This window comes from Hibiscus syriacus, unplaced genomic scaffold (assembly GCF_006381635.1).
Source record: "Hibiscus syriacus cultivar Baekdansim isolate YM2019G1 unplaced genomic scaffold, ASM638163v2 tig00110020_pilon, whole genome shotgun sequence".
Taxonomy (NCBI): Eukaryota; Viridiplantae; Streptophyta; class Magnoliopsida; order Malvales; family Malvaceae; genus Hibiscus; species Hibiscus syriacus.
In genome coordinates, this window is record NW_024062568.1 from 1,229,310 (window position 1) to 1,253,990 (window position 24,681).

General features: G+C 32.3%; 3 protein-coding genes across 3 annotated transcripts; 2 read left to right on the forward strand and 1 right to left on the reverse strand.

Moving 5' to 3' along the window:
- Positions 1-2,772: 2,772 nt before the first annotated feature.
- Positions 2,773-6,916, forward strand: LOC120213154. Its single transcript, XM_039211299.1, has 8 exons — positions 2,773-3,017; positions 3,757-4,040; positions 4,392-4,451; positions 4,551-4,760; positions 5,391-5,509; positions 5,595-5,692; positions 6,134-6,258; positions 6,343-6,916. The coding sequence occupies exons 3-8, from the start codon at positions 4,407-4,409 to the stop codon at positions 6,505-6,507; spliced, it is 762 nt and encodes a 253-aa protein (XP_039067230.1). The 5' UTR covers positions 2,773-3,017; positions 3,757-4,040; positions 4,392-4,406; the 3' UTR covers positions 6,508-6,916.
- Positions 6,917-8,826: 1,910 nt separating this feature from the next.
- Positions 8,827-11,984, reverse strand: LOC120213155 (phosphatidylinositol 4-phosphate 5-kinase 6-like). Its single transcript, XM_039211300.1, has 7 exons — positions 10,864-11,984; positions 10,537-10,704; positions 10,290-10,455; positions 10,014-10,130; positions 9,716-9,909; positions 9,506-9,640; positions 8,827-9,391 (listed from the first exon to the last, which is right to left on the reverse strand). The coding sequence occupies exons 1-7, from the start codon at positions 11,982-11,984 to the stop codon at positions 9,109-9,111; spliced, it is 2,184 nt and encodes a 727-aa protein (XP_039067231.1). The 3' UTR covers positions 8,827-9,108.
- An 8,234-nt stretch (positions 11,985-20,218) lies between these two features.
- On the forward strand, positions 20,219-24,076 carry LOC120213152 (hydroxyproline O-arabinosyltransferase RDN2-like). The gene is made up of 9 exons (XM_039211298.1): positions 20,219-20,264; positions 21,069-21,653; positions 21,896-21,963; positions 22,062-22,263; positions 22,547-22,644; positions 22,740-22,809; positions 22,913-22,984; positions 23,100-23,213; positions 23,980-24,076. Exons 2-9 carry the CDS (start codon positions 21,252-21,254, stop codon positions 24,040-24,042), a joined length of 1,089 nt encoding a protein of 362 aa, XP_039067229.1. The 5' UTR covers positions 20,219-20,264; positions 21,069-21,251; the 3' UTR covers positions 24,043-24,076.
- Positions 24,077-24,681: the final 605 nt, after the last annotated feature.

The following is a 24,681-nucleotide window of genomic DNA, read 5'->3' on the forward strand; positions in this document are numbered from 1 at the left end:
TTCCTTTTGTAACCAATTAATATCTTTATAAATAGGTACTAGGGATGAGGCTAAATATCAAGTTATTACTTCAAACCTTCTTGTATTTTCTACTTCTCAAAAAAAAAAAAGTAAAAGTTCTCATCCTCTGCCATTGGGTTTTTTCCCGAATTTTTTTTTACATAAATCTTAGTATTCTTTATTTTGTGATCGTTTTATATTTGTTATTATCATGCTTTTATTATAACAAACTGTTATTAGAGCTTTTTAAGTTAGATTTAATCATGATAATAACATCAATTAAATATGAAATTTCTTTATTGGATTGCAACATCAGGTTTTCGTTATGAGAGGTGAAGATTCGAGATGTCTTTGTCCAGTTGGACTTAGATGATGCATTAGAAGGATTTGATAAGAAGACAATGTCAAATTAAACGAATACAGAAAAAAGTAATCTCATATTGTTTATACTTATTAAATCAATTTTTATAAGATATATTGAAAGAAAATACAAGATATATTGAAAGAAAATACGTCTACTTTTTTGTGGGTGAAATTGGAACAACCATGAAAACGTTAACCAACAAGTTGCACTTAAAGTAACGTTTCTAGTCATACAAGTTGGTTGAAGGTTCGTCACTTGAAGATCACATAATTGTATGCAAGGAGATTCTCTGATCTACAAATCATGGGTGTGAAGTACGACCAAGAATACATAGGATTGGTTCTCCTATGTTCATTACCTCTTTCTTACTCGTCCTTTAAAGACGTTATCATATGTAGTCGTGAAACATTTACACTTGAAGAAGTGTATGACAAAATACACTCGTATGACAAGATCAAGAATTTTGTAGCTGGATTGGAGTCCCAAGCAGAAGGTCTCGTAATGCATGGATTGACTAGTAACAATTGTGAAAGAAAAGCGTAAGACAATTCTAGAGGTAAAGTCTGGACCATGTCAAAAACCTCAAACTGAGGTAAGCCTTGTAATTTTTACAAGAAGAAAGGTCATTAAATTGGAGTGTTTCAAGTTCCATAATAAAATCAAGGGAAAATTACACATTTAATACTCCAACTATCACTTTTAATCTTTTTGATTACCAATTTTTTTTTTCAAAATCATACTTAATGTTTAGTTTTAGTTTCATTTTGTTCACTTGTCATTAGAAAATTAATGGTGATGTTGACGTGTCACCATAAGATAATGTCTCATTATCATTGAAAGAAATAAAAATGTCACGCCATCGGTTCTATTAATTTTTTAACGGTAGGTGATCAAAATGAAACCATAACGTAACGTTAGGTATTATTTGAAAGAAAATAATTAGATGAAGAAAACGAAAGAAAAGTGATAGTTGAGGTACTAAATGTGTAGTTTAACCTAAAATCAAAAGAGAAACTATGGAGCAGAATTTTGAAAAATCTAGTATGGCGAACATAGAGAATGAGTACGATGAATGAGAACTCCTATTACAACTGACGGAAATTCTGAAGCAAAGAGTGCAATGAATGATTGACTCTGGGTGCACATACCATATGTATCCCAATTAGTATTGGTTTACAACCTATTAAATTATTTAGTTGTTGTTTTGATGGGTAATAATGTCTCATGAAGAATTATAGATTTGCAGGGATAGAAATAATGTAAGTGAAGATGTTCGATGCTGTCGTTAGAACTCTCAGTGATGTACAACATGTACCAAATCTAAAAGATGAATATAATTTCGTTAATTACTCTAAAGTCAAAAGGGGATTAGTGCACCGATGAAGGTGGAGTTCTAAAGATCAACAAGGGTTTCCTCATCATGATAAATGAGAAAATTAAATGACAAATTATATGTTCTCTAGGGTTCTACAATCAATAGGTGATATCGTTGTTGCATCCTTTGTTTCTTCAGATGAAGATGTTCTTTGACATTTGCCTCTGAAGCATATGAGTGAGAACAACATGGGAGAGTGAAGCAGGAGATGACTCCTTGATCACGGGAGTTGTAAACTAATTTTTTGTGAACACTACATCTTTAGCAAGCAATAAATGATTCATTTCATCAGGAAAAAATCACAACACGAAAAACACTATAAACTATATATGTTTTGATATTTGGAGTTCATCCAGAATACTTTCTAAAAAAGGCGTTAATTATTTGATAACAATCATTAATGATTTCTTTATAAAAATCTGCATCTTTTTTTTTTTAAAGAAGACTGATTTCTCCGTATTCAAAAATTGGAAAATAATAATAAAAAAACGTCTCCCCACTTCTAATAAATTTAATCAAATTGCTTCTTCAATGAATAATAGACAATTGAGATTCAAATAATTGATCGCAACAAACTAGATTTGAATCAATTAATTTAAATTTTATAATCAACTGTCTTAGCAAAAATGAGTTAAAAGCTAAAAAAAAAAATATGATTTTCGTTTTTTTAAATAGATTCAACATAGACACTTTTCAGTTTTACTAAATTATGAATGGACGATGAGCGAGTAAGACAGTTATGTCTTAAATATTTAAATTATTTCTTAAAATAGTTTTTTGTATAATTTTTATTAAAAATAAATATTTATCTCTGAAAGCTTTACAAATTTATTCTTAAAATTTTAAAAACTTATTCTCTAAAATAAAATTAATTTTGGGTCTGATCAATCATTAATATCCAAATGTTATAATCGATGTGTGATCAAAATCGAAGCTTTTCATTCAGTCCATTAGATATTTTGGCCTTTGGATCATTTCCATCGTTATATATGTGTGAAGAACAAACTCATTTCCCCGTAGATTCGTAGTTGAAAAAGGAAATAAATTTTTAAAAACTAGAGTAAATAATCAGCGATGAGTTCAGCTTCTTCAGTATTTGTTGCCCCTTTTAAGTTCTCCAGACTCCGATCTACTCCTTCCTTTAGTCCGTCGTCTCCGCCGCCGTGTTTCCGTGTGGCGTGCCGTAGCGGATCTCCTCAACCGCCGCCGTCCACCGATCTCAGATTCACCTTGCATGATGCTCTCGAATCTTCTGGAATCGATACGTCTCACGCCAGAGTACTGCTACTATCTCTTTTCTTAATCTGTGATTTTCATTTGAAGTTTTAGGAAAAAATATTATATGAATTTCCTTTTTTCTTTTGGATTGATCTCATTGGTAAAGAGTGTCTAATTATAGCAATTGACTTGGATTTTAAATATCAGTTAGGAATGATATGATTCGAGCTTGTGTCTGTGATTGCGGAAAATTCTTTTTTTCTCTAATAAATTTAATCGAATTGTGTTCTCTGATTCAAAATTGGAAAGATTTTGATGTGAACTGAGAATCTTAGTACGATTGAGGAATATTCAATTCTGGGAATTTCATATTTTTTGTGGATTGTTTGATATATAGTTATAAATATTTATGTAACAGGAATTAATGTAGTTTTGACGAATTTTGTTCCGGGTGACTTCAATATGCTTAGTTTAGAATTTAATCACTTAAGTTTTGGTTTATTAAATTTAGAAAAAAAGACTTGCAAAATTAAAGCAAATCGTGTTGGAACATTGTAGTGGTTTTAAGTACTGGTCTGAAAGGGACGCTACAATAATTAGAACTCGAAACTTTCAATTCAAATTAAGTTCGTATCCTAGGGAAGATGGTATTTGGGAATTATTTCCCGGTTTTTTATTCATGTCCAATGAGATTTTATTACCCGCCAAACAATAATAATAATAAGAGCTTAAGTTCAATGGGAATTTTAGTGTTATGTTAATCTAACATTGTCTTTTTATGGTAATCGATTTGGAGCAGGAGGCGAGGAAGAATTTTGTTTCACAAATTCAGAAATTATCTGTTATCGAGAGAGAAACAAGTATATGCATAAATAGATGTGTTGATCTAGGGAGAACAGCTCTTTACATAGCAGCAGAGGATGTCTCTCTCGTTTCGCACTCTTCCGATCCTCTTCCGGTGGATGCTTTCCTCGAAAGATTGGATGATCTCTCCATGGGCTACTGCTCTCATTATAACTCATCATGTAGGTCGTCTCGGGAGAATTTTTTGGAGAGCATAGAAAATATCTTTATGTCAAAAAGGTACCTACAAGAATTTTGGTAATGTTATTTTGTCATTTTCCAATCTATTGACTTCAACAAACCAAGTTCTTTTCATTTCTAGTGACTATCTAGTTTTAACTCAATTGAGGTCAAGGAATTATGCAACATTTGGGGAATGAATTTTTTTCTTCAGTAGATCTTTTATCTGCAGACTGTGTTGCAATGAACAGTGTAGCCTTCTGTGTGTCCATAGTTGTATATATGAAATGAAACATTCTGTCTCATTTAGGTACTACTTGATCTAATTATTTAAACTTCTGTAACTTGGTTTCTTATTTACTTGATCATTTTCTTTTTTTATAATTGGTCAATCCATTCACTTCTACTTAGGGATTCTGGAGGTCTATGGTGAAGAATCAAGCAGAGGCACGGGCCCTTTATCTTCACTCAGTATGAAATTTGCCCTCTAGCATTTGATTTTTTCCTCTTTTCTGAAAGTTTTATCAATTTTTGGTGTTTGTTTTGTTAATTAATCTTTTGTTTGAGCAGGTTTTGGCACATCGTTCAGGTTCTGCTGTAATGCTTTCGCTGATACATTCAGAGATCCTGAAAATGCTTCGGTTGTGGGGCCTTCTGGATTTTGATGTTGAGATTTTTTTTCCACATGATCTTCAAGGTCTTCCTAGAGCCTATGATAAGCAAAAGAGCAAAGAGTCTGATCAGCCACACATAATGACTGTACAAATGCTATTGGGGGAGGTAACTTCTATACTATTGAACATTTTTTTTACTTACTATTAATTTTAAATCCAGAATAAAGTTAAAAACAAAACAAATGCTAGTTATTTACCTTTTAAATAAGGTTTTATTGTATCTTTGTGTTGTGCTTTATCACTTTTCTTAATTGCTACCAGATAATTAGACATGGACAAGTGGAACGTAAATAGAAACATGTACATGAACTTGGATCTCAGCTTTCTACCGTCTGCATGTGCTTTTTACAGAAGAAACCAAAATGTGAAATGTTTGCAAACTACTTAATTAAAACTCCCCTTTCTCTTTTTCAAGTCTCTTCTCCATGTTTCATGAGATGCTAAAGTTGTCATTTTGAGATTTTAACAGCATTTATTTAACTGATGTCTTGACCGGTGTGCTAGTTTGGTTTAAACTTTGTTTTTAATCTGTATGAACCGTTCCAACATGACACTCTTCGTGTGGGTAATCTAATCTTGGGGGCACTTGTGGGAAATTTATCTTCAATATATTCAACTTTGCCTTTTTTTCGGGAAAAAAAATCTATTTCTGTTATGGATATTGCATTTTCTCCTCCTTTTGTAATCTTTTTACATCTGGTTTTTGTTATCTTCTCATATAGTTTTATGATTGCAGATTTTAAGAAATATGAAGGATGCTTTCTGGCCATTTCAACATGATGATGGTGATAGTTTATTTTTAAGGGCAGCAGACGCAGCTAACTGTGTAGATAAATTTAATAGCTTTGAGGAGAGGTATCTGGTCTATATTACCATTCAATTTGTATTTAGATGTTCTTTTGAAATTGTAGGTTATGATTTCACATTTCTTTCCATATAGTGGATATTGGTTTGCATCTGCAAAGGCTTCTCAAGATAGGGTAGATCAGGGTGTTTGGACCGGTCTTCGTTTTGGGGATATGAGGTGTGCTTTATCTGGTATGATTAGATTATCGCGTTGCATCAGTAAATTCTCTTTTATTTTACCTAATAAATATATAAACGATAGCTTTAACATTTGTATCGATTGTTATCAAAGATCAATAAAGTAAGGATAGTTTAAGCTTATTATTGTGCTTTCCTTCTCTCCTTCTCATTCCTTGTGATGGATAGGGTTAGCAAATCATTTGCACTATTTCCAGTGTTAGCATTCGGTCTTTCTTCTCTTTTTCCTTGTCAACTGAATGATTTTGCTTTCATTGACCATGTTCGTTTTCCTTTTTCTCTGCTTTTGAATTTCTTTTCTCAAACCTTAGGCAAAAGTTTCTTCATTTTCTTACTCTAGTTTCTTTTGCCCATTAACTCATGACCGGATACGGTTTGGGTGTAATATCAAGGTTAACGTACTTTTATTTTGATGAAATTGTTCTATTGTTGCAGCATGCGAACGTCTAATTCTTCTAGGAACAGAGCCTAAGGAAATCAGAGATTACAGCATTCTTCTCTACCATTGTGGACTGTATGAACAGGCTCTGAAATATCTCAGATTGTATAAGGACGCAAAGGTAAGTTTTACGGTACGATGTAATATGACTTAAAATTCAGTTTTTTAAGAACTGGGATAAACATGTTCAGTAAACCATTTGCAGAGTTCTTCCCCACGAAATCCGTTAACAGGTTCAGTTAGCAACCGAGAAGAAGACGCCGTGGAGAAATTGATCGTACGTCTCAATCTCATTGCAGCGGAGGAAGGTTGGACCCGTTCATCATCGTATGTCAGAAATTTTCCTGGCAATAACTCTGAGCCACGGTAAGGCTTTCATACATTTTCCTGTGGCATTAAATTTCAACTACTACTTGTTTGAGGAGGGTAGTCAAATTAAGATGTTAGTCCACAGAAAATAAGTCCGAATGTCCGTAAACAGTGCGGTTTAGGGATCATAAAACAAGCCTGCACAGAGCATAAGATCAATTGATCCGACATTAGGGTTCGACATAGGCATTGGCAGTATATGGTTAATATACTTGATGAGCTTTTAGGCTGCCTTAGTACATTATCTTTATCCTTATACAGCACCAGAAGATTTTGTTTTGGTTTTCCTTTGTAAATGATTGTCACTTGAACCTGTTGTGTATTTAACAGAATATGAAAATAGAAAATATGAATACCCTAAATGAGTGCCATGCAGGGGTCTAAATGTAACATTTGTGTTTGCAAGTTATATTTTTATCGTTAGTTTGCAAGTTAAACCAAAAAATCTTTAGTTTGATTACAATAGACACAATTTAATGTTTTTTTTTATCTTTATCTAATTAATTTTTAATTAAATATAATATTTTATTTTAGTTTTAAATTTATTATTATTATTTAATATTGTGTTTAAATAAAATAATATTATCGATAATAAAAAATAGTGGATTAAATTATAAAAATTAGAAATAAATAGGGGTCAATTCTAGAAATATTATTTAATAGGGACTAAATTGAATAAAAATATTATAATTTTAACAATAGTAGTAGACTGAATTATGAAATTTAGGGACAACTAAGGTCTATTTCGGATTAAATAAAATTTTTAAGCACTAAAGTGAATAATATTAAAAATTGACCTGCACTTACAAGATATCTTAGGGACTAAGTTGTAAATTGTTAGTTAATTTCATGATTAGCAAGCATTTCCTAAATTTATGGTTCAGACATGTAATTAAAGTCACAACAATCATAATGTTGAGTTAGGATTTATCCTTAACTTTAAATCTAAAATTTAGGCATCATTATGTAAAATAATGTTAATGTGATTGCTCTGTAATTTAGAAAGAGTTTCCATGAATCTAAAACTCGGGCTATCTAAAATTGAGTTAGAACATGCACAATCAAACTATCAAATCAACTTCTAAAGTTAAATATCACACATAAACGTACTTGTAACATTAAAAGCATGCAAACACAAAAATAAAAACACGTTTCTTAACATCTAATCCACAATCAATCATGCTTTGGAAATCATATTAATCAATTTTAGGTATCACATTGATTTTTTAGGCATATTTCACATATGTCTACATGCCATTTACAGTCATATAACACCTAAATATGGTAAAACACAACTCACAACATGGCAGCACTCAAATTAATATGCTTTCACCAAAACCATACTTGTATTCGATGATCAAATTGTTATTAAGTCAATAAGGTTTAGTATCTATGTGAATAACTTAATCGTCAATATATATTGCTCCTTAGGATTAAAGAAACGGTTTAGTGTATGCTGATGTAATTTTCCGGTGCGTTTCAACGAATTATGTTCAATTCGACTTTGATGTAAATACCATGTACTTATGTGTTTTTTTCTTTTCTCCTTCGGTTTTAACTGCTAATTATTTCAGTTACGTTTCTTCATCAAATAATTACTTGCGGTTGTGAATAGTTTGAATGAATAAATATCTCACATTGAATCACTATACCTTACAATGTTTATCATAAAAAATCCTAAAATCATTCAACTTTAAAAAAAAAATCGATTATGATATATTTTAAAATATTTTTATATACGACGATTCTATTATATATTTAACAATATAAAATATTCTTCATAATTTAAGTCATTGTTATCCGAGTTTAAGTTTAAACATCCTAATAAGTTCATCCTAAACAACCATTTAGAACCCTAACCTAATTATCTTAAAATCATCCGACCTTGAAACCTTAAACTGATGACCTGAATTAAGAACTAAAATGATAAAATCCAAGAAATGTGTTTTGGGTCAAACACACCTATTTTTCAGATTATTTATGTCACGTATGGCGAATGTACACCCCGATAAAAGGTATTATTGACAAGGTATATTGTCACTTTACGTAACATAAAAAGATAATACTTTTATAAATAATCTTAAATAAAAAAACAGTATATTTGGATAATAAAGCCAAACTCTAGTTCATATCGGTTTTCTAGGTATTACAAATTTCTTGTGCTGCAAGGACTATTTGGACAATTTTTAGATTCATATATACAATTATTAATCTTATTAAATTCAGATAATTATTTTTTATATAATGTCTAAACTATTCAAATTTTTTCCTACTCATAAATCGAAAGATATTGAACGTACTATACAGTTGAAGCTAATTAGATACAAAAGAATGTAATTATTTTACATTTGAAACAACCTTAATAACAATGTTTACAATCTTAACCTAAACTCTCGTCAATAACATATATATCTGCAGTAGAAGAAACTAACCCTCGATTAAGGGGGTGTGTCTGGCGCCGCCACGAATCGTTCTCCATGGCCATGTCAATGACAGAAGTCGCAAACTTTTGCTTTTAACCACTCACGTCTCCAGAATACAATCAATGTACATAAACGGACACCGGCTCCGAGCGAAATTTCTTTTGAAGATCATGACATTTTCAAGTGTCTTGTACAAAAACTTTGAAAATGAAATCCCGGAAGCGTTTCGAATATAGCTTCGGATCAACAGCGGAAATCGAAGTCGGATCGTATTGCACTGATTTATACGCATGCTCAAGCTTCTTGCTGATATCATAGTCTTGTAGAATGTCTATTATACCAAAGAAGAGAATGACATCACATGTTTCACCAGTTGGTTCTCCGATCAGTTGACAATCGGTTTTTCTCACCGTCTTTTCGGCTCGAGCAGCTATTTTTATACCTAACCTATCGGAAGACCGCCTGCATATTTTCATATCAGAAAATCATCGGAACCACTAATTCAAACCACTTCATAAAGACATCATTCAACATTTTAGGTATATAGATTCTTGTGACAATGGCAATCGGTTTTACCTTGTGGAGTCGATAACAAGCTGATCATTGCTAGCTTGAGATAGCAGAGGAGCTTCACGAAAGTGCAATCCGACCAGCAAACTATAATCCATAATTCTCTCTCTTTCGAGAAAGTCGCAATCTATTTCAACTTGCCTGCACGAAAGGTGTTGAAAAAGGAATCAGACAATATGAACATAAAAAATTAAGGTTCTTTGAAAACAGAATCACCTGCAGAACTCTGGGAACCACAGTTTCTGCAATCGAAATATGTAATTGAGATCGAGGTCTTTGAGGGTTGTTGTTGGATCGATTTCTGATTCGGGTATAGCCGTTGTTCGACCTTGGAAAGAACCTTTCAAGTCGAAGCGCCTATGAATGGCACAGTCGGTACAAAACAGATTGCCAATTATAACAAATCGAACCTGACTCATCCAGATCACAAATGAAGAACGTATGAGATTATCTTCAGAAAATTTATGAATTCGAAGATGCGTTCGAAGTCGAAACCGTATGATATTCACATTACCTTTCTCTGTACTGCCCCGGTTAATTTCACACAATGCAGACCGAAAATTTTGGTAACTAGAGTGTCCTTGAAGGACCGAACATGCATATAATAGGCCGGAAGCATTCTTATAAGAACCTGCAAGTGCAATAATGTCCGCAATGCATTGATTATTTAGTCATCAAGAGTGACTTATGCACTTTATAAGTAATGTCGAAAAGTTCCGAAAACATGAAATTCTACGAGAAATTGCAGGTTTCCGAGTTGGTTCCAATAGAAAAAGAAAACATTTAGTACTTTTGCTTCTGTCTTCTTCATTGTCTTGATCATGTATTTGTCATCACTGGTCAAGTAAAAAAAACTTCCACTTTTTCCAGGGGATGATAGTTCCCGAAGGGCGTCGTTCCCGCATAGCGAAAGCATGTAATCCGCTGAATCGACATCGAACAATTTCCTGAGGGTCCTGGAAATGAAAAAAGAAACACAATGGTTCATCAAAGAATGATTCATCTGTTGTGAACAAGTAGACAATCTGGTCTTGAACCTGAATACAAGTGGACAGTAATCCTTCCATCTGAATTCGCAAGATTGATGACATGGAGTGTACTTCGATCCTTCCGGCGGAAACTTGGTCCATACTTTTTCCTTAGGATCAAATGCTGAAGACTTCAATTCATTGGTTATAGGCGGACCAGGTCTTCCAACAGAGTGTCTGCAAAATAACCAGAGAACCAATACATGCATAATTAGTACATTCATCATTCTATCTCGAATCAGAAATGAGTTCGAGACCGAGAATAAAATCAATAAACATGATCTAGAAAGCGATACATATACCGGAACAAATAGCATTCAAACTAACAAGAACTACCTGATACCAAGTTGCAAGTTAAGCATGAGTTCATAGTTCTTGTGTCCCCTGGATATCGTCCGCCCTTGCTTCTTCATTAACAACACAAGCTGTGGAGAAATCGTTTTCGTCTCCGGACCTTCGGAATTAATATTTCCTCCGCTTTCATCGCCATTCTTCGAGTTTTCTTCACTTGCAGAAGAAAAACCATCGAAATCACTGAAACTATACCTACTTAAACTCTCATCAGACCTTCTTTGCTTCCTACCATTGTATTGGGCCGTTCCGGTCCAATTCGGCATCTTTTCGGATGGCATGATCGATATTTTCTCACAAGGACATATCTTGCAGTCCTTTAAATCTTCAGAAAACACCTGTTGAGGATCCCAATCTAGATTCTTAGTCTGAGAATCAGAAGGATGATAAGTTCCATTATGTTCTGTACTATCTTTACTCCATACACCAACATAAGAACTCCCATTGGGCCATGTATAAGTCCCACTCCCTTTAGGATAACCTTCCTCCCAAGCCCCTTCATACCTATTCCCATTGGTCCAAATCATTGTCCCATTGCCATTCATCAACCCTTTCTTCCATTGACCGACGTAACGGTCCCCGTTTTTCCACCAGTAATTCCCGTGTCCTTCCTGGTATTCACGGCGCCATTCGCCCTCGTAGCGATCCCCGTTGGGATAACTATAAGTCCCTTCACTTTGTTTGAAGTTCATAATCCAAGACCCTTCATAAGTATCCCCTGAAGTTCCTGTAAATGTCCCTTTACCATCCATGAAACCATGCTTGAAATCTCCTTCGTAAGTGGCACCGGAAGGCCAGAAAAACTTGCCTTTCCCTGTAATCTTGCCTTTAAACCATTCACCAACGTACATACAACCATCAGTCCATAGGTAGTTGCCTTTGCCATGGGGCAAACTCTTATACCATTGGCCTGTATAAAAGTCGCCTCCGGGAAGGGCCTTTTCGACATGATGAACGTCTCCAGTGTTTGACTCTTTGTCTTCATTGTTGTCGGCATGAGCCACTGACATTGCTGTGAATAGGCTGATCGCTTTCTTCTTTGCAGCTACTTGCGAGTTCTTCAATTTAGCTTCCAAGGTCTTTTTAAAGCTTAGCTTTTTATTCATTTGTGTATTTCTATGTTATAAAACAAATTACATATCTTTAAACAATAACTCAAAAGATCAAAACATATCCCTTCTTTGTCTCTTTATCTGGCATCAAGGTGGGACAAATGAAGAACACAATAAAAATGGAGGGAAATGGAATCATCTGATTAATAAAAATAAAGAAAAATCCAGTTTTTCATGGACTAAAATGGGTATTTTTCAGATTTTGAAAACACAAAGAAATGGATTCAAAGAGTAAAGACCCAAAGAGGAAAAAAGAAAAAAATGGGAGAAAATTGCCATAAAAATGGGTATTTTCTGGGATTTGGTTTCATTTTTTGTTGGATCATAGAACAAAACATTTTCCTCGGATTTGGTTCCTCAAAAAACTAGGTGACCAAACAATTGGAGGGAGAATACAATGCTTTCATTGCCATTTTTAGTGTCTAAAAATTGTTCCAACTATCACTAATTTTAATTAGCATGTTATTTTCACTACTCTCTTCTCTTCTTGTTTATTTTTCTTCTTTAAATAAAAATTGTTTTTTCAAAAATATAATATTTTTATTTATCTACTACAGGCCACGGAAGCTGCTCTCACGGTGGACAATTCATAATTTGGAGGTCTCTCACGGAAGCTGCTATCAACCTGACGTTGGGGCAGCCTACTATCGTACCTCCCCCTTACCTCATTACATATGGAATAAGGGTCAGCTATGTACTACAATATCCAAAGTAAATTAAAGATAATTGTACTTGTACAAAATCAAAATTTTGATTTCTTGGACGTTGAAACAACAATAATCCCATTCGAATTAATGTTTAATCAATTTAAATAATATAATAAATTGGCTTAATATCCAAATAACTCAAACTATACCTATTTTCCCGAATAGGTGCCTACATTATTTTTTGGCCCATCCACGTGCCTAACATTACAAACGTTACCACTTTAGGTGTTCGTTCTGTCAATGGTGTTAATTTCCTTCGTTATGTAACATGTGTCATAATCTGATAATTTTAAATTTTTTTATTAAATTTAAAAAATAAAATTATATATGTTTAAAAAAGAAAACATATAAATTTTGAAATAACCCCTGAAAACCTTCATTTCAACCTCTAAACTCACGTCAACCGTCGTCGACGAAGCTCCACCCGACATCACCTCCCACAAACGACCAAAACCCCTATGAAATCGTGATCGATCGACGACGAATCGACGTTTTAAACCCCACATACCCTAGGATGAAAATTACGATCCCACACGATTCCGATGACCAATCGACGACAACCACGGCGACATATAACTAGGATGATGGCAGATACTACATCGGCGGTGGTGGTCGTGGTCGGAAAGGGCGGCGGGGGGTTAGTGTTAGTGTTAGGATTTGGGGATTTTAGGGATTTTGAGGCTTTTTTTGTAATTTAAAATAAATTAGGGTTTTTTTATAAATATAATAATATTTTAAATATTTTTAAAATATATATATATATAAATTTCAAATTTACCAACATGTGTCACTTAACGGAAAAAACTAACGGTCATTACGTCCTAGACACCTAAATTGGTTACGTTTATAACGTTAGGCACCTAGATAGGCCAAAAAATAATGTAGGCACCAATTTGGATAAAAAGGGTATAGTTTGGGCACTTATTTGGGTATTAAGCCTAGTAATTTAATTATGCTTTTCTTAGAAAAAAATCTTGTTTTTATGTTGATTTTTTATTTTTATTTTGTTTTTATATTTTTATATAAAGTTAATTGTATTAGATGTGTTTAGATCTGTAAGTATGGGCGTAAATAAATAGAACGTTCGACAAATTATTTGTGAATCATTTGTATAATTTTTGTTTATTAAACTAAATAAAAGGAGTATGAAAAAATTATGTTTATTTAATAAACGAACGAACACGAATAAAGTTATGTTCGGATTTTTTATGTTCACAAACAAATTCATTTATTGACTCGATCATAAGCTCGTTTATTGACTCAATCATAAGTTCATTTATTCAGTTCTTTTTTTCTTTTTCTTTTTCTTTATATCTTAAATATTGGTTCAGATAGAGATTAAGTTGAACATAAGGTGAACTTTGGAGTTCAAACTTTGAAACTTAAGGAAATTAAGGGCTAGTAGTAAAATTTCACCATTTTTCTTTTGCTGGCAAATTAAAAGGTTAAAAGAGAATTTCGATTGTTGAGTATTACAGATGTTAAACGAACATGTTTGTAAACTTTAAACGAATATTTTCACGAACGTAAAACGAATGAATGTGAACACTTTTAAAATAAATAAACGAACGAACATGAATATGATACTAAAAATTTAAATGAATACAAACTAAACATGAACATGATACTGAAAATTTAAACGAGATATGATAGTCGTTTGAGATTCTGAGATAAGATTTTAACATATCTCAATCAGCAAGTTAACATTCATCTCAAGTTGCCATCAATTTTTTTGATGAAAAATGATGAGTTTGGAACATATAAATACCTGAGTGATCATTTTGTAACTTTTAGTAGTCGGGGGCTCAACAAAGCGACGCCCTATAGTTGAATGATCATTTTGTAACTTTTAATAGTCCGGAGACTCAATAAAACATCCTATAATCGAAAAACCATTTGTGTACTTTACCCTAAATTTAATACTAAATTCAGTATTATTTTTTAATTCATCAAACAATATTTAAAAGTAATTGGATGGAAAAGAGTACTAATTTAATTTAAAAATTCAATCAAAACATTTTAGAAATTTTATAATTTCAGAAAAAAGAAATATGTACCTTCAAATTCAATGGAGGTCGACTTGAACTTTTATCAAACAACATGGAGAATAAGTCATTCTGGATTGAGCTTGTCTCCTTCAGTTGACAACAATGGGAACTCAAGCAAGTGCTAAGAACAATGGAGAGAGATGCAGGAGGATCCAAATTTCAATTCATTTTAAATACAAAAAACAAGAACAAAACATGTTTTTTCAGGGAGACAAGAAAAGTACAAAACAGCAAACACTCGTCTTTGGTTGGCCAATGTTGAAACACCGTCTGTAATGGTGTTTTTTATTGCAAACGTGCACCGTTGCTCTCTGTGTGTTTTAGGGTTCAGACTCAGACAAGGTCAACACATTGAAAATGAAAAATCTGAAAACCCTGGACCCATTTTCTAGTTGGATTCTTAATTAGGATGAAACATGTCCTTTTCTTACACGTTTTCATCTGGTGAAGGTGTCGATGAATATTGTTTGTTAACACGGACGGACGTAAAATTTTATGTTAGGGAATGACTTTAAAAAACTTTAAAGAAGATGAAATAGGATTTTTAATAAAAATATACATAAAAAATTAAAATATACGATAATTTTAAATTTTCATAACACACCCTTTTTGTCCATCCGTGTTTGTGTAAATATGTTCTTATCACTTCAAATTAGTAGTTCTAGTTAATCTAACTCAAATCCAAACGTAACAACATGGGGTAAATATGTACTGTGGCATATGAATTTGATTTTTAATTTCAATTTAATACTTGTGGTTTTTACGGACAATTAGATACTTAAACTTAACTTCTTAACACAAATTAGATTATTCTGAATTTTGATTTGTTCTTATTGCTAAACTTACATGAATATAAATTCAAATATCAATTTAAACCACAGAAACCAATTTCAAATACAACCACACAACTAAATTAACATACCTAATAGTACTCGAAAAAATTCAAGTATTAAATTGAATCTTAAGTCTAATTCATTTATCAGAGTATATATTTACCCAATAATATAAAAATTTTACTTAAGATAATTTTATTTTTATGGGTAGTTACGATGATTTAATCTAAGGTTAATATGCAGTGAGTTTTTACCTAAAATATTAGTATGTCCAACCTAAAAAATTATACAATTGGTAATAATTTCGGTTACAACCGAAAATGTTACACTGTGATGGGTTTAACCTAAAATATTACATGTTTACTCTAAAAAGTTACGCGACTAATAATAATTCCGGCTACAACCAAGAATGTCTTGACAAACTCTTTAGGTTGCAATGAGACTAATTATGTAATTTACATAATTTGTTAGGAAGAGCATAATATTTTCAGTTTCAACTTAAAATGTTACTTAATTTACTCGAAAAAGTACACTTTAGTAATTTTTTCAGTTATAATCTATTTTTATACTTTTTAGTTTTATATTAATTGATTGTATTTTGGACTCATCTATTTTCTACATATTATTTGAAATACTAAATTTTTTTTTATGTTATCAAAATTTGATTTGTGATGTCTGAAATTTAGATGAAAGATGAGACAAAAGGTTGGTATTGTGAACAAAGGGCTTGCAAATGATAGAAATGTAACAAGCGCTAGAGACGAATATATAATTTTATATTAGAGGGACAAACTTTTAAAATTTTAAGAGAAACATATTTATAAAATTTTAGGAGAAACGAAAGCATGCATTTAATAAAAAATACATAATATATAATAATTTTAAATTTTCAGGGGATCGCTATGCCTACCTACCTCTTCGATCCATCCTTGCCCACACATGAATCTATTGTAACCATCAAAGTGTATGCGTTAATTCTTGGTTTATCTTTTGGGAGGCTCATGTCAATTTAGCATTGGATCATGTCTCTTCTTAGCTTCTAAGGACAAGAACATTAATTTAAAGCTCATTTTGGTTTACCGGTTTTAGATTTAGACAATTCAAACTCATGGTAGCCACGACTACCATTTTACGTTAAAGGTATGAGTTTTTTAAAATTTGTATTAAAAATTTAAGAATATAAATTTATAATATTTTAAGAGTATAAAATTAAATATAAAGACAAAATATTTAATCTATATGAGTATTTGAAAATTTTCAATAGTGAACTTTTACAAAATTATATTAGAAATTTAGGATACAAAATTATAAAATTTTAATGTGTGAAATTAAATATATAAATTATATGAAAATTTAAATTTTTTAAAAAGTACGACTACTCCAACATCCATTGGTCCTGACCATAAATTATAAGGTAAACTACATAAATGATCACTCATATTTGAGTAAGTTCCTCTTTTTTCTATTGATGTCTCAAAACTAATCGTTAGATCATTAACGTTATTGATTTATAACAAATCAATCATTTGACGTTAATAATCATTATTGTGAGTAAAAATTTTATTAAAAAATCAAATTTTATATTATACATTGTCTTTGTATTATTTTTGAATAATTCCTACCTAAGGAGGAGAAGAAAAAATTTATTCATAATGAGTGTTAAACTCATAATTAAAAAAAAAAAGAGATACCAACTTAAAACTTCTAACCGTGTACTCTAAAAATTGTCGAATTTCTTTATAATATTATATCGAATAAATGACATAAGAGATACCAAGGTATAGTCCATTCTTTATTTTTAAATATTATAAAATAATCAAAGTGGTGAATGTTTCGAAGCATCAAAGGCTTCCATCCTCCCAATATTATATTAGGATTAAAAAAATGCAATCTTTTACTTTTTATCACATTAATAAATAAGTTTATACCTTTCCCACTTAGGGCCTCAACGAATCTTTATCCTTAACATTAAGGGTAAATTACTTAAATCATCACTGATATTTCTTATTTTTCTATTTTCGTCATTGTATTTTAAAACTTTTTAATTTACTCACTAAAATTTGAAAATTGAATTTTTTATCGTTTTTTCGCTAAATAACTAACAACTTTATGACATGAAAATTTACACCAAAGTGATATTATTTAAATCTATGAAAAAAATTAAATTTAAACCAAAATGACATCATTTCGATTCCTTATAAAAATTATTTTTTCTCATTTTACTCCCATTCCTCATTTTTAATTTTTTCACCCTGTTTTCTCTCACGTTTCTCTCCTCAATTTAAATGCATGTTTTCTCCCCCATTTCATTTCACCGTTACCAAAAACTTGTTCTCCCAATTTGAATAACACCCAAAATTCATTCTTGCATGCAAATCTTACTAGTTCAAGCAACAGGGTCGAAAGGAATAAATTTCCAAGGATAATTGGACTACAATCGTTACTGAAAATGGTGTCGACTATTTAGCTAATCAGAGTAAAAATTCCATGGTTAAATCTGATTCTTCTAACAAGATAAGTTTAGAAAACACGAGTTTTCATCCTCCTAACACGAATATAAACATCCATAATCCGCCTGTCTTCAAATATGCCTAGTTCAAGCAACCAGGGTGAAAAGAAAAAGGTTTCGAAGGCTATTATGATTGGTATTCGTTTTATAAATCTGGGTCTTGTTCCTTTGTGTTTTGCCAATAGAAGGAGTGATGAAGGTTATCTAAACCGGTAGACGTAGGTTGACTAGTTGCTAAGAATGAGGTCGTGAGGGTGGGGTGGGGTTTGTGCTTTAGGATTTGGTGTTGGAGTTTAGGTTAGAGATAGGAAAATATTGTGGGATATTTGTGTGGCTGAAGTGAAGGTGGCTTAGGATGATAATAAACATATGGTTGGGGCTTGATTTTAGATTGTCTGAGAGTCAGGGGTAGTGCTTGAGCATAGGTGAAGCCGTGAAGGTGACCCAAAGTAGCGGTGGTTGAGAGTTTCAATGGTAAGAGACGATGGAGAATAAAAAAAATAAAACTAATATTTATACAATATTACTTGAGATCTACATAACAATTCAAAAATTAATAAAAAAATCCATATCATCATATAGTAAAAAAAACGGTTGAATGATTAAAAAAATTCAATCTTCAAAGTTAAGTGAGTAAATTGAAAATTTTTAAAGATTATTGACCAACATAAGAGAGAGAGAGAAATTCAGTGATGATTTGTGTAATTTACCCTAAAATTAAATATTTTTTTGGTAACAATTGACTGCAGCAGCAGTAAATTAATCCTCTATTCGAACAAACATTTTTTTATAATTTTTATATATTTTTTATTTAAGTTCAAACAAAATTTTATTAATTAATAATTCGTAGAAATGTAAATGAACTAAACTAACACAAACGAATGTATGTTTATGTTTGTTATTTAACTTTAACCGAACGAATGTATGTTTATGTTTGTTATTTAACTTTAACTGAACGAACATGAACTACTAAACAAAAAAATTTATTTGTGTTTGTTCGTTAAAGAATGTAGTTTGTTCCTGTTCATTTATATTCGTACGTTAAAATGATAAGCGAACACAAACAAAAGTAAAAGAACATAAATTTAAACAATTTAGATTTTTTTTCAATCTATTGTGAAATGAAAGGGACAATGAGCTGCGGGGTAGAAAATACATACATGAATAAATTTAAACGAACATAAACAAATAGATTATCGAAAGTTCACGAACATAAATGAACAAATAAGTACTTTGTTTGTGTTCGTTCATTTAATTAAACAAATAATAAATCATGTTTTATTCGTTTAATAAATAAACAAATATAAATGAACTTCCCACTAAACGATATATAAACGGTTCACTAAACGTTTGATTCATTTACAACCCTAATTATTCGAATAAGATAAGGTCTATCAACTTGCCCAAAAAAAAATTTTACTGCATGGTTTAATATCTCATATATTAACGGTGAGAATTAAATATATTATAACTAGAATTGTATCATCTATTTTATTCAAGCCATAGGATCATCTAAGTATATAAATGATGTAGAAATAATACATATTTATAGAACTTAAATTTTATAAAGTTTATGTATCAAATAATTTATTTAAAAATAAAATAATTCTGAAAAATCATGCGGGTAACATCCTTATGCGTATAAAAACTATTATTAAACTAATTTATTAAAATTAAGAATTAATATTAATCAAATGATCATATTAATCATTTAATTAAAAATTATTAAATAACTCTCTATAATCAAAAAAAATATTTTATAACTTTTAATAATAAAAAAATTAATAAAATAATATCCTAAAATTATCGATTTATATCCCAAATTTATATAAAAAAATTTATATAGATCTCACCGACTATTCAATGTCACTTCATTGGTGATGGGATCTTTACATGTTGCTTTTAGTTTCCTCGTTTCATACCAAATATAAGGTTCGTTCTAAAGCCCACCAACCTCTCGATTTCGAGTTTTCCAGCACCTACACTTCCTACTCTTCACTTTTCCAAATCTCTCCCCACACGATTCTCGATCCAACGCAGCAAAAAGAACACACAGATCCTTCAGTTTTTTGCCTCTCCCTTCTCCACACGTTACTGCAGTATGTTTCTCTCTCTAACATATATGCAAACGTATTGTTTGCTTCTTTTTGGCTCTTTATCTTCATGCTTTATGCCATGTAAGTTTTCATGGGACCAGGAACTTGGGTCTTGAGTTAGTGAGCTTGTAATACCATATTCACTCACAAAGTTCTTAACTTGCATCTGGGTTTTTCTTATTTACCCTGTTTTTCATTAAAAGATTGTTGCTTTCATGTCAAATTCTCACTCCATTTTAATTTTAATGGATATCCAGTTTTGCTCTTTAGGTAGAGTTTCAGAAAAAAATGAATTCTTATATTCGTTTATCCATCTTTTATTGGTTTCTTGTTTGTTTGAATTGTGATTAATATTGATGACAAGTTTTGTGATTAATTTACTTATTTCAGTTTGTTGCTGGTTGATCTATCCTAGGGTCCTTGAATTTTGTTTGATATGTTTTGAAGTATTTTCTATGAAATTTGGTCCTCATAGAAACAGGGTTAATTACTGGTGATAGCATTGTTGTTTCAATTGATATCGATGAATTTGAATGTTTGGTTTGGTAAGTTTAATTGAACATGGATCCCACTTTCTCTTTGGTTGTTTTTTATTCTTATACGGAGAAATGCTGTTATTTTACCTTGAAATGTTTCTTGAATTTCGGTATGCCATGGGAGCCTCTCTTTTGATGTTTCATCCTCATTAATATCTTGTCTATTTTATGAGGATTTTCTGGCTATTCTCTTTATTTTTTGTGTGGCATATGAAGTAGTACTACATATTCCGACTTACGAAAACTCTTGCTTGATCTTGATTTCTCTTGGATTACTGTAAGGTCCGTAACCTCACGACCACTGGCTTCTCGATCTGCATCAAATTGATTTAGGGTAATTCTTCTGCAGGTTCTATTGGAGCTTGCATTCTTGTGCTAGTCAACCGGAACTTCATTTGTTAGGAGACTATTGGATTAGGGGCTGTTTCATCATTAACCGGCTTGGATGCTATTGGAGTAAGGGTCTTGTTATAAGCCACTTGGAGGGTCGGAGTCCTTAGTTAACTAGAACCATCTATGATAGTGAGAGAACATGGGGCGTGCTTCACCACTCGTTCTGGTTACGTTAGTACTTGGATTTTGCTTTGCAGGATATAATCTGGTAACAATGGTAATGCACAACAGAGCTATTTCAAGATGGGTAGAGGACGACTCCAACGGTGGGGTATTTTTTGATCCTGTCATTAGGATGCCTGAAAATATGAGGAAACCAAAGACTGTCAAAGCACCTTTCCATGTTGCGTTAACGGCTACTGATGCGCCATACAGTAAATGGCAGTGTCGCATTATGTACTATTGGTATAAGAAGCAGAAGGACTTGCCTGGTTCAGAGATGGGAGGTTTCACGCGTATTTTACACTCTGGAAGTCCCGACAACTTAATGGATGAGATTCCTACTGTTGTAGTTGATCCTCTTCCAGAAGGGTTGGATCGAGTGGGTTCTTCACTTCACCATATTTTTGGTTACCATTTGAGATTTCTTTCGTTTCCATCTCTTCTATAACGTGTGTTAAAAGTCTTATATGGTCTTAGATTTTCATTGTTTTCATTTGAATCACGTCTCCTCATAGACATGGTGAACTGTTTTGTTTCTCTGTAGTCGGTAGATATTCTTCTGTCTGTTCCTGTCACTTCTATTATGTGCCACATTTTCTTAAAATATTCCTCTCATGTCAGGGATACATTGTCTTAAATAGACCGTGGGCGTTTGTGCAGTGGCTGGAAAAGGCCACAATCGGCGAAGAGTGAGTTTTTTACGTGTCGTGATTTTTTTATCCGTTTCATCATATCTTAATCGGTTTCTAAAGCGAGCTGCACTCCTTTTGTTTTTCTCTTGATACAGTTATATATTGATGGCAGAACCTGATCACATATTTATCAGTCCCCTGCCTAATCTCGGAAGTGGAGGGTTCCCAGCTGCATATCCCTTTTTCTACATTAAGCCGGCTGAAAATGAAAAACTGTTGAGGAAGTTTTTTCCCGAGGAGATGGGACCTGTAACAAATATTGATCCAATCGGCAATTCACCTGTCATCATCAAGAAGGTGAAACTCCTCTATTAACTGATTCCTAACTTGGGGTTTATGCCCGTTTTGTTGTTCGGCAGGTTATAGTGTGAAAGTCATGTTTTCCACTTGGATGATTTTCACTAGGAATGCTTTATCATATCTGTTCTCAGATGATTGTATTTGTTCGTGTTTTCTCCCCTTAATGCCATTCCTTTTACGTTGTCAATATTGTTTTCTTGTTGATTTGCATTTGGATATTATAAGGTTTCTGTTATATTAAAACAAGATGCTTTCAATTTGATTTGATTTTCTCATACAGGATTTACTGGAAAAGATTGCTCCTACTTGGATGAATGTTTCTTTGAAAATGAAGGATGACCCTGAGACTGATAAAGCTTTCGGATGGGTTCTAGAAATGTAAGTATTGGCGTCCAAAATTGCTATTGGTTTGACAAAATGTTTAACCATCTGCATATTTTCCGTACCGATTTGTTTTCTCTTTCAAACATAAGGTATGCTTATGCTGTGGCATCTGCTTTGAATGGCGTGCAGCATATACTTCGGATGGACTTTATGCTGCAGGTTTGGCACCTTATGTTTTAAAGGTTTCCATTATGGTTGTTTTCTGTGTAGTTTCGGTTAAATTTAGGCATCAAAGAGAGTTGATGCATTTTATATATTTCAGCCGCCATGGGATTTCGAAATAGGGAAAAAATTCATAATTCATTACACCTATGGATGCGACTACAACATGAAGGTAAACTGTTTTATACATATGCTACTTGCTTTGTGAAATATAATTCTTGTCGTTGTTTGCGTTAAACTTATTCCTATATTGCTGATACTTTACTTATTTGTCATTTAACGTTCAGGGCGAGTTAACGTATGGTAAAATAGGCGAATGGCGATTTGACAAGAGATCGTTTTTACATGGACCACCTCCGCGAAATCTTTCCTTGGCTCCTCCAGGGGTCCCAGAAAGTGTGGTATGTCTTGATAAATATCAGAACTAAGATCTGCTACCTGTTATATACTATAACGCTTTTATGTCGAAAATCCATTTTAATATGAGCTGCAACTTACTACAATATCCAGTTCAACGCAATGTTGTCGTGCTATTGAAGCCTGGCATGTTTGTGAATATTTTATATTTACTTGGGGTTGGGGACAACGCATCATGTGTGGTATGGGTAGTTTGTTCTCTGGAATTTTGACGAACATGATGGCGCGGAAATTTTTTTGCCGTTAGGTTTGTGAATCTCAACTTGATGCCTAGTATTGACTTTGTTCTATCAAAAATTAGTGATTGACAAGGGTACAGATTGTTGAGGATTAGAAACCGAGTTTCGTATTTATGGATCGGAAGAACATTTATACTATTATTGATCAAAGAAGTCTAATAGAAACCGACCCTATGGAGGTGTTAGATGCCTCGTTCTAACAATGGCTGCATGAACCAATTAAATTAAGCTTCGACTCGGTTTTTTGTAAGCTAGAGTGCAGTTCTATCTTTCCATTCCATACCTTCTTAGCATATATTGCAATCAAGTGTGAGATGATCTTTGTTTTATCGGAGACATTGCTTATCAAGCTGAACCAAGCCATATGGCGGATTATTTGAGCTTGGACTCGAGCAAAACCTAGCAAACTCAATCGAGCTTAGCTCAGTTGGTTCATGCAGTTACCCTTAAGAGTTTTTCTCTTTCTACAGCTTTTTGCCATGGAAATGATTGAATTAATGTGGTTGAGCAGGTGAGCCTTGTGAAAATGGTGAATGAAGCAACTGCAAACATTCCCAATTGGGACGCTTCATAAATGTCAAGTGGGGAAATACACAGCCTTAGCATATTTTGGGTAAAAAGGAAATTTGTTAATTTTTTTTCTACTCTTGGAAAATTATATGTATAAATATCACTTCAGCTCATTGTTTTTCTTTTAAATTTTCAGTGCAAACTCTAGATTTTACTTGGTAATTTTAAATATGATACATAAATATAATACGCTTAATTAACATGAAAAATGAAAAAATCCTACGCCTCTTGTATCTTTATTATGCAACTAACAAATTGTAATTTATGTTCAGAGTATTGCTTATAATGGTAAGAATACACATTTCATAATAAGATAAGTAGGGTTGTAAATAACCTAGTTAGGTTCGAGTATTGTTGAGTTCAATTCAATTCAAAAAGTCTAAAGTTGAGCTCGACTTGAAAACTTGTGAGCTTAAAATTTTTAAGCTCGGCTTGAAATAAAAAATTGAAGTTCGATTTGAGTTTGGAAAATTTTGAACTCGAAATATTCTTAGACTTAATTTGATTGAAGCTCAAATTTAAGCTCCATTTAAGGTCGAATTTGAATCTTAATTACATGAAAGTCTTATATCATATTTTTTAAAATAATATGTTAATCTTCATATTATTAATAATTTAATTTTAAAAATTAAAATTTTAATAT

Bases quoted from the DNA above. Each gene is read 5' to 3' on its own strand.
- LOC120213154 (XM_039211299.1), top strand. From the start codon at position 4,407: ATGGTGAAGAATCAAGCAGAGGCACGGGCCCTTTATCTTCACTCA. The intron at 4,452-4,550 runs GTATGAAATTTG...TTGTTTGAGCAG, and splicing joins GGGCCCTTTATCTTCACTCA to GTTTTGGCACATCGTTCAGG. The intron at 6,259-6,342 runs GTAAGTTTTACG...AACCATTTGCAG, and splicing joins GATTGTATAAGGACGCAAAG to AGTTCTTCCCCACGAAATCC.
- LOC120213155 (XM_039211300.1), bottom strand. From the start codon at position 11,984: ATGAATAAAAAGCTAAGCTTTAAAAAGACCTTGGAAGCTAAATTGAAG. The intron at 10,705-10,863 runs GTAGTTCTTGTT...GTTATTTTGCAG, and splicing joins AACTTGCAACTTGGTATCAG to ACACTCTGTTGGAAGACCTG. The intron at 10,456-10,536 runs GTTCAAGACCAG...TTTCATTTCCAG, and splicing joins TACTGTCCACTTGTATTCAG to GACCCTCAGGAAATTGTTCG.
- LOC120213152 (XM_039211298.1), top strand. From the start codon at position 21,252: ATGGGGCGTGCTTCACCACTCGTTCTGGTTACGTTAGTACTTGGATTT. The intron at 22,810-22,912 runs GTTTGGCACCTT...TATATATTTCAG, and splicing joins GGATGGACTTTATGCTGCAG to CCGCCATGGGATTTCGAAAT. The intron at 22,985-23,099 runs GTAAACTGTTTT...TTTAACGTTCAG, and splicing joins GATGCGACTACAACATGAAG to GGCGAGTTAACGTATGGTAA.